General features: G+C 52.7%; 1 protein-coding gene and 1 pseudogene across 1 annotated transcript in view; one reads left to right on the top strand and one right to left on the bottom strand.

Annotated features, from left to right (window-relative positions):
- LOC135405017 (zinc finger protein 11-like) overlaps nucleotides 1–12,560 on the bottom strand; it is a 269,730-nt pseudogene that overhangs the window by 13,862 nt on the left and 243,308 nt on the right.
- LOC135404653 (maestro heat-like repeat-containing protein family member 7) overlaps nucleotides 1,801–12,560 on the top strand; it is a 43,503-nt gene continuing 32,743 nt past the window's right edge. Inside the window, exons 1-13 of the mRNA XM_064639386.1 lie at nucleotides 1,801–2,054; nucleotides 2,298–2,362; nucleotides 2,477–2,824; nucleotides 3,168–3,318; nucleotides 3,561–3,625; nucleotides 3,738–3,887; nucleotides 4,072–4,220; nucleotides 4,490–4,637; nucleotides 4,883–5,076; nucleotides 5,165–5,302; nucleotides 5,593–5,707; nucleotides 5,879–6,016; nucleotides 6,227–6,403. Of these exons, the coding sequence (XP_064495456.1) occupies nucleotides 1,934–2,054; nucleotides 2,298–2,362; nucleotides 2,477–2,824; nucleotides 3,168–3,318; nucleotides 3,561–3,625; nucleotides 3,738–3,887; nucleotides 4,072–4,220; nucleotides 4,490–4,637; nucleotides 4,883–5,076; nucleotides 5,165–5,302; nucleotides 5,593–5,707; nucleotides 5,879–6,016; nucleotides 6,227–6,403 (1,959 nt within the window). The 5' untranslated portion in view covers nucleotides 1,801–1,933. The remainder of the gene's footprint in view (nucleotides 2,055–2,297; nucleotides 2,363–2,476; nucleotides 2,825–3,167; nucleotides 3,319–3,560; nucleotides 3,626–3,737; nucleotides 3,888–4,071; nucleotides 4,221–4,489; nucleotides 4,638–4,882; nucleotides 5,077–5,164; nucleotides 5,303–5,592; nucleotides 5,708–5,878; nucleotides 6,017–6,226; nucleotides 6,404–12,560) is intronic.

Here is a 12,560-nt window from a genome sequence, read left to right on the forward strand (position 1 = left end):
CTGAGGAACAAGCTAGCACTACATTTTAGATATGACTTTTTCATCTCTACATCTACAGGACTTTAAACTGTTTCATGTCTGTAAGGGGGGTACTTTTGAATTAGATGATCAATGGAGCATAGAGGTGTGAGAAAGGAATCATATTAGGATGTGAAACCAGCCAGAGTATGGTACAATGTAACTTCATGGCACAAGCGAATTGTAAGGTCCATTGTGCTTTTTAGCAAGTCAGCTTGATATCCCCTATTATCAGAGCTGAGTTCTTCCTTGGTTTTGCTACATATTGCAAGATAGATACATCTACCCTTGAAACACAGTGGTAGAGGTCATACATAGGGGTGAGAAAGATGATGGTGAGAGGAAGATTCTGTGGGCAGGGGTCGCTGGCCCCTTGCCCTACAGCAGGGCACGCACAGACTGTTGCTATCAGGTGATGAACAGGCGGGGTTTGGCTGCCATTCAGGCATCACCTTATACTGTGTACTGGCCCTACGTGGTGTAATGTAGAGCCTTTAAAATGGGGTGTCAGGACTGCTGGGGTGAGGGATCCTCATCCTGCCATGGAGACTGTGTTGTTCCGTGGGGACGCCCGCTAAGCACGGGCACCGACCAGCTGCTGCAGATCCTGGCAGCCCTGGCCTGTCTGTGTGGGTAAGCACAGTTTATTGACAGGAAGTAATTGAGAAAGCCACTGTTTTATATCCTTTTTTGATATCCTTTTAATTCCCTTTTTAGTAGTTAATACTGTATTAAAAGCCACTCGTAGTATTTTAATATCCTTTAAATGTTCCTTTAATTCCCTTATTACTAGTTAATACTATAATAAAAGCCGTTCATAGTATTGTATGAATGCCAACTGATAAAGCAGTTTTTTTGTATTCTGTTTTAGCTTTTGATTCTCTTTGCTAGTTTTTATTCTCACTGCAATAAAAGATTTTTTGTACTGTTTGAATGTCTGTTGTACTTGTCTTTATTCCGGGCATGTATTCAAATGAACTAATACACAGGGGCACAGCTCTTTGGGGCAGGAGATGGGCAGCACCCTTGCCAGGACTCGGGGCAGTGGCAGGTCTCCTTGGGCCAGGACTTGCCAGAGCTGCTGATTTGGGTGCAGCCCTGGCCAAAGGGCTCCCAACAGCATTGGTGCCCTTGCCCACACCTTCCTTCTCGGTGTCAGCCCCCCTGTTTAGGATGGCCACCAGCCAGCACTTCTCCCAAGGAGGCCGTGCCAGCTTGTGTGGAAGGCCCCGTGCCCTTCCTGCTGCGACTGAGTCGGCGGCCGAGGGGGCTCCTTGTGCTGCCGTGAGCAGGCACAGGAGGGGAGTGTTTGCTCATTTCTTGAGCCGTTCCTACAGTTCAGGTCCAGCCAGATTAGATACTTTAGAGAGTGGATTCCCTCCAAGGTGGGGCAGGTTGGCGGGGCTGGGGGAGGCCCCAGGCCACGTGGCACTGTGTCCCAGGGCCCTTTGTGACACGCTGGGCACGACCGGTGGGATGGAAGGGGGCAGGGTGTCCAAGGGCCCTTTATGACCCGCGGTGACAGAGGTGCTGCTGGTGACACGGCCACAGTGTCAACAGTGCTCCTCGGAGCAGGCGACGGGACAGGACGGGACAGAGCGGTGCTGTGCGGAGCCCCCGCGCAGCCAACTCGTGCCTTACTGACCCGGAGCGTTTTAGAGGATTTTCTCGCTTTCAGGTGACCTCGAGGCATTTCCACAGGATTTGGAGACCCGGAGTTTCTCCGAGGTGTCTCTAATTCCTGTGGCAGGTGCCCTCGAGACCCTTTTGCAGGACTTGGAGACCCGGAGCTTCTCCGAGGTGTCTCCAATCCCTGCGGCAGGTGGCCTCAAGGCCATTCTGCAGGACTTAGGGCCCGGAGTTTCTCCGAGGTTCTCTTTCTCTCTTGCAGGTGCCCTGGACACCAGACTGTGGCATGGCAGGGAGACGCTTCAGCCTGCTCAGGCTGTTCCGGAGGAAGAAGGAGGAGGAAAGCCCTGGGGCTGCTCCAGCACAGCAGCCTGAAGAGGTGCAGCAGGTGCAGCCCCCGCAGGAGGGTGAGTGCTGGAACTGGGCCACAGGGCTGGTGACTGCAGTCCCCTTGGCCTCATCCTGTCCCATCCGCTCTGGACATGCCCAGGGAAAGGGAGGGGGGTAGAGGGGCTGAACTCCTGGCAGCCGTGCTCCATCCACTGGGCATCCCGGGGCTGGCCCTGCCTGCTCCTGGAGCCCAGGCCTGGGCTGTGTTCTCCGGCCTCTCCCGCACACCCTCAGCTCTGAGCACGCTCGCTCTTTGCCAGATGCAGGCCAGGAGCGGACAGAAGAGCAGCTCCGTGCCCGTGGCCGCTTCCGCAGGGCAGCACAGGTACCTGCAGCCATCCCCGCCTGGGCTGGGCCTGCTCTCACTGCTCAGCCCAGCACCGCTGTCGCAGCCATCCAGGGGACATCCCTCTCTTCCCTGCCCTTCTTTCTCCTGCAGACATTTATGAAATTCATGGGCAGTCGGCGTAGAAAGGCCAGGATCACACCAGCTGATGTCCAGGCCCAGCCTGACACCATCCTGACCCAGCTGACAAATCCTGATGTCAGCACCACGTCGACTGCTGCCCCAGCAAAGTGTGACACCGCAACCAGTGATCACACAACCCACTGGGACACCACGTCCACCGATGATGTGTCACACTGTGACTCTGTGCTGCCTGGTCTCACGGAGGAGGCCGACGCCACAACGACGGAGGGCGTGGCGAGCACTGACGCCGCGCCTGTTCAGCGCCTGGCCGATACCCCCAGCCTGGAGTTTCTTGAGGAGAGAGCTGTCTCTGCTGAAGTAAGCAGCCTGTGGCCCCCCAAGCTGGGTGCGCTGGGCCCCCTCAGCCTTTGAGGCTGGCACAGTGTGCTGGGAAGGGAAGCATTTCTCGGGGGAAGCTGGGCAAGTTGCTCACTCTGGCAGCTCTCCACCTCTCCCCTGTGCATCCTCCAGGCCAGACTGTGGGACCTGGGGACCTGGGGCTGCTCAAGGCATCTCCAGTCCCTGGGGCAGGTGCCCTTGAGGCCAGACAGTGGGACTGGATGAGGCGAGGCATTTCCCAGGCTTCTCTCTTGCAGCTGCCTTCAAGGCACGACTGCAGGACTTGGAAAGCCAAAGCTTTTCCATGGCATCTCTGCTGCAGGTAGCCATAACACCAGACGGAGACATGCAGCAGAGACCCCCCACGGTGCCCAAGCTGGCCTGGGTGAAGGAGGAGGAGAAGGAGGAAAGCCCTAGGGCTGCTCCAGCACAGCAGCCTGAAGAGGTGCAGCAGGTGCAGCCCCCGCAGGAGGGTGAGTGCTGGAGCTGGGCCACAGGGCTGGTGGCTGCAGCCCCCTTGGCCTCATCCTGCCCATCCCCTCTGGACATGCCCAGGGAAAGGGAGGGGGGCAGAGGGGCTGATCTCCTGGCAGCCGTGCTCCATCCACTGGGCATCCCGGGGCTGGCCCTGCCTGCTCCTGGAGCCCAGGCCTGGGCTGTGTTCTCCGGCCTCTCCCGCACACCCTCAGCTCTGAGCACACTCGCTCTTTGCCAGATGCAGGCCAGGAGCGGACAGAAGAGCAGCTCCGTGCCCGTGGCCGCTTCCGCAGGGCAGCACAGGTACCTGCAGCCATCCCCGCCTGGGCTGGGCCTGCTCTCACTGCTCAGCCCAGCACCACTGTCGCAACCCTCCAGGGGACATCCCTCTCTCTTCCTTGCCTTTCTCCTGTAGCTGGTTTGCAGATTCATCAGGTACATTTGGCATGAAGAGGCCACTTTCATGGCCACTGGGGACACGGCAAACTCGGACCTCTTCAATGCCCAGACCAGCGCTGCCCTGCTGGATTTGCTTGTGGAGAATGGTGTCTACAAAGCAAAGCAAGTAAGCAGCCTGTGGCCAGGGCTCGAGTCCCCCAGGGATGCTGTGGCCCCTCACATCGGCTGCTCTGGGTCCCCTCAGCCTTTGAGACCAGCAGAGATTGGTGGCAAGGGGAGCACTTCTTGGGGGAAGCTGGGCAAGTTACTGGCTCTGGCAGCTCTCCAACTGTCCCCCGTGTCCCCTCCAGGTGCCGGCCATAGTCAGGTGCATCCACCAGTGGCTCACGTCCAATGTGTCTGATGAGCACAGGCTGGACAAGACTCTGGCCCTGGTGACCGAGGCACACCCCACGGATGTCGCAGTGACCCTGCTGCGCTCTGCCCCAGCCTGTGACAGGTATGGGGCCCACCTGCCTTGAAGGCTCACCTGCCTTTAGACCCCATCTCCCTGGACAGCCTGTCCCAAATGGTGTGCCAGAGACATGGAGACTTCCGGGACACTCCAGCTCCTCTCTTTGCCAGCTTTGGCATGTCAGCCTCCAATCCTGAGGCCAACCTGCCTCCCTACCCCACAAGGCACCGTGGCTCTGTCACCTGGGCCCCGCAGCTGCCCAGGCCACAGAGCTGTGTCCCAGACCCCCCTGAGCCAGAGTTGTGACTCCACAGAGCTGCTCGCACCATGTGGAAGACGCTCATCTCCTCCAGATGGACTAAGGAGCCGGTGCTGCAGATCCTCTTCCATGTGCTGGAATACTGGCCAGCGCACAGGAGACGCACCTCTGATGGGGATGAGAGAGATGTCTTTGCCCTGGCTGTGAGTTTCTTGAGCTGGCCTCTGCTCGCCCCCAGGTTGCCTCTGGGATGCCTTTCCATCCTCCCTCACCACTGCTTCTCCCTGCCCCAGGCACTGGGCTGCAAGCCTGGCTTAGGGGTAGGTTCAGGGACACCAGGCTGGGGGATCCCCCTGTGTCTCCCCTGGCCTGTCCCTGCCACACTTGGGCCCTGCCACATGGACATCTGGGCCCTGAGAGCTGTCTCTGGGTGCTTTGTCTTTGGCAGGCAACTGTGGCACTCTGGGAGATCATCCAGCTGTCCCACTCCTGGTGCCCAGGGGGAGTGAAGGACAATTTCCCGCGCCTCCTTCTGACTCTGCTGTTCCAAGTTTTCATCAGCACAGAGGAGATGTCAGAGGAGGTCGAGACCTTCTGGAGGCGATGCCGGGAGCAGCGCAGCCTTCCCCCCAACCCCAACAGGTGCTCCATCCCAGTCCCCTCTCCCTGCCACGCCCTTGGGGCTGAGGCCAGGGCTCTGTGCCTGACCTGGGCTGTACTCTGCACACAGGTTTGCAGTGCAGACTGTTAAAGCCCTGCTGCGCCAGCTGCTGGATGAGGACGTGTTGATGGCGATCGGTCGCAAGTGTGGCTGGGACATGCTCCTCAAGGCTGACAGCCACCACTATGCAGTGGGTCTGCTGGCCAGGTGAGAGCCCTTTCTCCCCACTGCCCCACACCCCCACAGGTCATTTCTGCCCTGTGCAGAGGCCACCCCACACAGTGCCCGTGCTGCTGGGCCAGAGGGCCTTGGCAGCCAGGGATGGCTGAGCAGAGTGGAAAAGGCGGAGAGGGGCGGCTGCACAGGAGGAGCCACCTCCCAAAGTGCCCACGTCCTCTCCTGGGCTGGTGGTCAAAGACCAGGCCTGTGTGAGTCAGTCCCAGGAGAGCTTTGCCCACCTGGCTCAGGGTCTCTGGCACCTTTATTCCCCCTTGCAGGGAGCTGTGCCGTGTCTCCCTCCCCTTCGGTCACCGCATCGCCGTCAGCCTGCTCCCGCGGCTCAGCAGGGGAGACCCCCTGTGGGAACTGCCTGCCCTGGCGTTCCTGGTGGAGGTGAGCCTGATGGCGAGCGCTGCCTGGCCCAGCTGCCTCCCCCTCTCTGCCCTCTCACAGCTGCAGCCACCCGGGACGGTGCCTGCACCCTGTGCTGCTGCCTGGGCCCAGCCCCGGGCGGGTCCGGGCTCCTGCCGGCCGGGCACCTTGTCACTGCTCCCTGCCTTTCAGGTCCTGCACTGCCTGAACCCCAGACAATATGGGCCCAGCATCCTGCAGATTTTTTCCAGGCACCTGCGCAGTCAGTGCCCGGAGAGGCGTCGCCTGGCGCTCCGAGGCCTGGTGGTGCTCAGCAGGGATCCCTCAATGGTGAGCAGGGGGCAGGGGCTGAAGCCGGGCCGGCAGCGTGTGGCTGTGCAAGGCAGTAGCTTGGCCTTGGCTGGCCTTTGGCAGCTGTGGCAGCTGCTCCCAGCTCTCCTCCTCCCCGTTCAGCTGCCCGACTCCTTTGGGACGCGCCTTTGGCCTCTGGGCCCCGCGGCAGCAGCGTGGGGCTGCACCACAGCATTGTGTTCCACACAGGCTATGAGCATGCGGAGCCTGAGTGAAAGCCTCCTGGAGCTACTGCAGGATGCAGACACGGACGCAGTTCAGATGACCCTCTCCGCGTTCATCAACATTCTGCGCTTCCAAATGGTCAAAATATCCAGCCCAATAGCCCTGAAGTTGCTTGAGGCGCTGCGGCCACTCTTTGACAACGTAAGGCTCTGTGCCCCTCATCGTGGGCACTGAGTGCTGCCAGGAAACTTTGGGCCCAGTGTCTTTTCAGGCCTGTGCCCCGGTGGGCCTGGAGAAGCCAGTGCTGAGGTCTTTTCCTCTTCCTTTGCACCAGGAGCACAGCCAGCTGCAGCAGCTCTCCATGCTCCTCTTCCGGGAGCTGATGGAAGCGACAGAGAGGAGCAGGAGCCTAAAGCCACACGTGTACCTGAGTCTGGTGCCATTCTACTTCAACTGGCACAATGAGAACAAGCGTGTGGCAGAGGTGAGGACTCGTGGGCTCTGTTGTCCCCATGGCAGGAGGCTGCTGTGCCTCCTGCCCTGGCCCATGGTCGCCTGCAGCCTCCTCCTGGCCTTGGTGCAGGGATGCGGGTGCTGTGCCCTGGGCTGCGGTGCCATGGCCCGTTCTCTGTTGCTGTGCAGGCCTCTTGGAGAGCACTGTTTGGTGCAGCCAGGTTCCTGAAGTGGTGGGATCTTGAGGACTTGGTGACCATGGAGGAGCCATGGAGGTTTCCCGAGTGCCTGGTAAGGACGGCCCCAAAGCCCCAGCCCCTGGCTCCCAGGAGCACCCAGCCCTCCGCTCCCCCCAAAGCCCGGCCCCAGCAGCTGCTGGCCAGGCCTCAGGGCTCTGTGGGCAGGGGAGCCCCGTGCTGGGGGCTGGGAGTGCCCGACCAAGGGGCAGAGCCTGAGCCCAGCCTTCCCTCCATGCCCTGGCGCTCTTTGCAGCTGGAAAAGGACAGGAGCCGAGTGGGCCAGTACGTGCGCCAGGCCCTGCCGTTCCTGGAGAGCCCAGAGGAGCCCCTGCGAAAGCTGGCCATCAAGTTTCTGGGTGAGCCACAAGGCCGGGGTCCCTCCCCACCCCGCTGCAGCTCGGCCCCAGCCCCGGCTGCTGCAGCGGCAGCAGGATGCGGCCCAGGGCATGTGGAGCCCCGAGTGGCCCCGAGCGCCTGCTGCCGCCCTGTGCCAGCCCAGCCCTGGGGCGTCCCCATGCGGGAAGGCCCCGGGCTCAGCCCTGCCAGGGCAGGAGGCCGTGTGGCCGGGCTGGCAGCGCCGCTGCGGGGGACCTGTGCCTCTGGGGCCTGACAGGCTCTGTGTTCCCAGGGATCGCCGCCAGGTCCATGAAGCAGGAGCAGCCAGAGCTGCAGCTCATCTGCCAAGGTGAGTGAGGGCACCTTCCAGCTGATCCCCTTGGGCCCTGCTCCCTCCTGCCCATGGCAAGAGCTGGCTGGGATGGCCCTGGCAGGAGGGGCTCCTCACGTCCCCACACCCCTGGCCTCTCACCTTGGCTCTCTTCCTTTCTCTTCCAGCCCTTCAAGACATGACTGATGACAGCCCTGCCGTCTCAAACCTGGCCATTGAAACGCTCCACATCATCAGAGCTGTACGGAGGACTTCATTCTTCTCATTCTGGTAGTCTCCGTTGCTGCCTCTTCCAGCCCGTAGAGGCGAGACAGAAAACATCAGACTCGCCATGGCAGGCCTGGCAATTCAACACTTGCTCGCCGGCTCCTCAGAAAATCAACACTTTTATACAATTTTCAGATATGATTAAATGCATATTCAAGTGATTACAACATCTATCAATGCATATTAATAATAGGCGGAGTATAGGTGGAGCTCAGGCAGGGCTTGGGGTGGTGCTTCTCTTGGCTCCCCATTTCGGAGGGTAGTTCCCATCTTCATCCATAGGGCAGGGGTCTCTAACTCCTCTTCCTCAGCTTGATCCTTCTTCCTTTCCATTGTTCTTGACCCGCTCACTGAAGCTTGGAAAAGGCCCTGGCTCCAGGCCTATTTCTCCTATTCAAATGTCTACCTGATCCTGTTATACTTCTAATTTATTGCTTCTAAGCCTATTACATGTTCTTGTACTATTCTCTTAAGCTTTGGTCCAGTAAGTAGAACAGAACGGGTACAGATCGTTTTAATATTGGTAACTTGTTTGCAGGCCCAAATCAACTTGTTTGCAGACCCAAATCTCTTAGTTAACTCTTTGGGGCCTAGCCTCCTATATCATTCCCCCCTTTCTGTTTAGAATTTACAAATTCCTTCGTCAAGCTCTAATGGATTTTGGTAGGTGTGCATCACAGCCCACATTATCTGCATCTTTCTAACCATGATGCTTGATTTGTACCATAGCCAAATAATTAGGATCAGCAGTATAATCATGTAGCTCCTAAAACCAATATTGAATGTATCAAATAGTGGAACACTTGTGATGCCGTGGGGGAGTATCCAGTAAAGATATCCAACCAGTGATGTTCTCCCACTTTTTCCACTTTGGTTAAGACAGTTTTTATATTCTCAGTGTTGTGTTCCACTTGCAGAGCATTCGTTTAGTCGTTCTGTTTACTTCCTGGACCAGTTCTTCTATATCAGGATGTTTAAGCATTGCTTTAGAAGATTAATGTTCATTCCTGTCTGCAATTTTGGCACATCATGATACACTGTATAATCAGCTTCAATCAGTTGTCTAGTAGTCACTAGAATGATATAATCAAAGTCACAGCCTATTATTTTAGTAAAACAAAAAAATTAGTACCACTCACTACTTCATGACAAGTATCTATGGTAAAATTAACACAAAAGATTCTAACACATGCACAACCATTTCCTACGTAATAGACTTGTGATTGGGTTTTAGCATGGGGAAGCATTTCAAAGGTACACACACACTATCTTCAGCATCTAAGCATAAATCTTCATTTCCTACTACAGCATTTTCACAGATATATCCTAATTGTCCTCTAGGAATACATGCCTCAGGACTGACTGATTGTCACTTTTTCTTGGTGTGATTATAACTTGCCCAAACATTATGGTCTATGGGTCTGACAATTACATTTTGATGTATGGCTCCTAATGTCAGGATAGGAAAGATGGTCTTTTCTTTAGCTGCACTGATAGTGAGTACATAAGCTTCAATTTGTTCATGTTGAGGGTTGTAAGTGAAGTTCACTAACTGTCACCACGCTTGGTAATTTTTCTCAAATTGTGTAGTAGAACTGTTTCTAGCTATTATTTCTCTTACTTCTTGTGGTAATATTCCTGAGGTTCCTTCCCTTAATATTCTTGCAGCTACAGATTGTACCCACTGTTGAGTTTTGAGACATTGTATTGCAAGTGCAAACCTTTTATGGATGACATCAGCATAGTCAATAATTTTGGTGAAATCTTTTGCAGTGTGGTTGGCTACTAATGTTATCAATTTAACTGCCAATGATTGTGTTTCTGCCAAAGTGAGCAAAGATGATCTTAAAGGGACTTTGAATTTTCCTAGATCAGATGTGACAGCACTTAGTTTATTCACTAATACTTCTTGATCTGTGGTGTTTAATACACTTAATCCTGTGCCAAACCACCTGGTTACATCTCTTTGAATTCTGCTACGAGGGGATCTGGCCATCATCTATGCATGCCAGCCTTTATGGCCTTGTTGAATACAGGGCTGACAATCTTTTTGTATGTTTGATATGTTTACTTGAAGGTTTATTTGAACCCTCTTCAGTGAATATGTGGGATCTAACAACAGCTTCTGCTCATTTGAGTGTCTAATCATGTAAGGTCCAGCAAAAGTTAAATTGTGGACACTCTCACAGGCTAAAGAAGGAGTTGTAGAACTGGTGGTGGTCTTAGTCAATGGGGTGGTAGGAGATTTGCTGGTTGGAAATCTCCTGGTTATATTTCCTTCCCTGAATGTCCACTGACACATCACAGAAACTGATTTATCTAGAGTGAAGGTGTGCCAACATTGATCAGCCACTAATTACATTTCACAGTAACGTCAGTTCTGGGTGACCATCTAATCTGTGCCTATTAAAACACTTGCATCGTATGGGGTACCAGGATTTTACCAATTATTCAGTACCCTTGTTCCTTGGAGGACTATAACAGATGGAATGTATTGGTTCAGCTTGCCTGGGTGAACTGGAAGTTCTGGGTCTATATAAAATTGTAGACCAGAACTCTCTTTGTAGGCTTGAGACCATAATGATTCTTGGGCAAGAATTTCATCAAACACCAATGTACTTATCAGTCCAAAGATCAGCATTGAGGAGGCTTGATAGTAGATGATTCCTCTCCCGAGGTCCATGCTTCCTCTGGAACCCTCTTGACTCGAGAGTAGTGGATCCACGTGGGTTTCTCTTTCACCCAGATCACTGTGAAGGTGGTCATCAGCACCTGCTGGGGTCCATCCCACTTCTCTCGTGGTGGATCTCCTGAAAGATTCTTAACATATACCTGATCACCAGGGTTGAAGGGATGTAACTTACAATCAGGCTGCTTGGGTTGGTGTTCTAACACCACTGTAGCATTTTTCTGCAATTGTTTTCCTACAGCCATAACATGATCACACACATATTGATTACTGATTTGATCTACAGCTTCACTATTCACAGCTTGCATCATGTAGGGTCTGCCCAAGAGAATTTCAAATGGACTCAGTTTCCCTTTTGATCTTTGCTTGACCCTTAGCCTGATTAAAGCAATAGGTAAAGCTTGATACCAATGAAAATTTGTTTCTTGACATATTTTAGATTCATCTTTTCTACTTGCCCATTTGCTTGGAGTCTGTAGGGCATATGCAGCTGCCAATTGATTTTTAGTGCTTTACTTATTGCTTGTACAATTCATGCACAAAAGTGTGAACCTCTATCTGAAGAGATGCTCTTAGGCATTCCAAACCATGGTACAATCTCATTCAACAAGACTTTAACCACTCCTTTTGATTCATTTTTTTTCTACATGGGAAAGCTTCAGGCCATCCAGAAAATGCGTCAGTCAAAGTAAGAGATAACAGGACCCCCCCCCCCCTTTTCTTGGGAGCTCAGAGAAATTAATTTGCCAAATTTCACCTGGGAAATGCCCTTTACTTATTGCCCTTTGGTGTATTTTTGTTCCAGTATTAAAGACAAAGTTCACATTGGGATGTGACTGGCTCTATTGTGGTAAATAAATTTGGTCCTGCTACTCTAGTCCTTAAATGCTAATAGAGTGAGTCTAAGCCCCAATAGTTTTATCATGTTTTACTTTTACAAATTGCCACACTAATTTTTCTAACAGTATTAACTGACCTGTTTTTAGTTAACCTCATCTATTGTCTAACACCTTACCTTCATTTTCATGTATCCACTTTTAATCTGTTTCTTGATATTCTACCTGTTGATCTGTGTCTAGTTCTTCTAGCACTAAAGCTGCTACTGATAGTTCTTTACTTCTTGCAGCAGCTAATTCAGCTTCTGCATCAGCTTTTCTGTTTCTTATTTCCAGGACAGTGTTACCTTTCAGGTGTCCTTGGCAGTGCATAATTGCCACCTGAGAGGGGAGTTGTACAGCTTCTAATAATCATAGAGTTTCTTCAGTATATTCCACAACTTTTCCTTGAAGAGTTAAAAGTCCTCTTTTTTCCAAATTGCTCCATGAGTGTGAACTATGCCAAAGGCATATTTGGTACTGTCCATTGAACACATTCTCCTTGTTTTTCAGTAACAATCAATAGATCATTCACATGTTATAAAAGTACACCCTTTCCCGGTGGTGACTGCCATTGTTCCAATTCTTTAGCTAATTAATTCCCAAAATTGTGAGAATATTTTCTAACCCTTAAGGTAACACTGTCCAAATGAGATGAGTTTTCCTTCCTGTGGTGGGATTTTCCCACTTGAAGGCAAATATTCTTTGACTTTCCTGTGTTAAGGGAAGGCAGAAAAAGGCATCTCTTAAGTCTAATACTGTGAACCAAATTACACTTTCTTTTAATATTGTTAATAAGGTATACAGGTTTGCAACAGCTGCATGTATGCTTTAGCTATTTTATTTACTGCTCTTAAATCCTGAGCCAACCTGTGTTCCATTTGTCTTTTTGACTGGTAAAATTGGGGTGTTGCAATCTGATTCACACTCAACAAAACCTTAATTTCAAAAAGTTGTCTATTATTGGCTCAATTCCTCTTCTATCTTCCAGCTTCAGTGCATATTGCTTCCTAACTACTGGGTTTGCTCCTTCTGTAATTCTATTTCAATGGGAGCTGCTCTTTTTGACTTTCCTGGTGTTTCAAAAGCCCAAACTCCTGGGTATACCTGATCTAAAATTTGATTGACATCTGAATTACCCTGGCTTGGCTCCACATAGCTCATTGCT

The sequence above is a fragment of the Pseudopipra pipra genome, chromosome W (genome assembly GCF_036250125.1).
Source record: "Pseudopipra pipra isolate bDixPip1 chromosome W, bDixPip1.hap1, whole genome shotgun sequence".
Classification (NCBI taxonomy): Eukaryota; Metazoa; Chordata; class Aves; order Passeriformes; family Pipridae; genus Pseudopipra; species Pseudopipra pipra.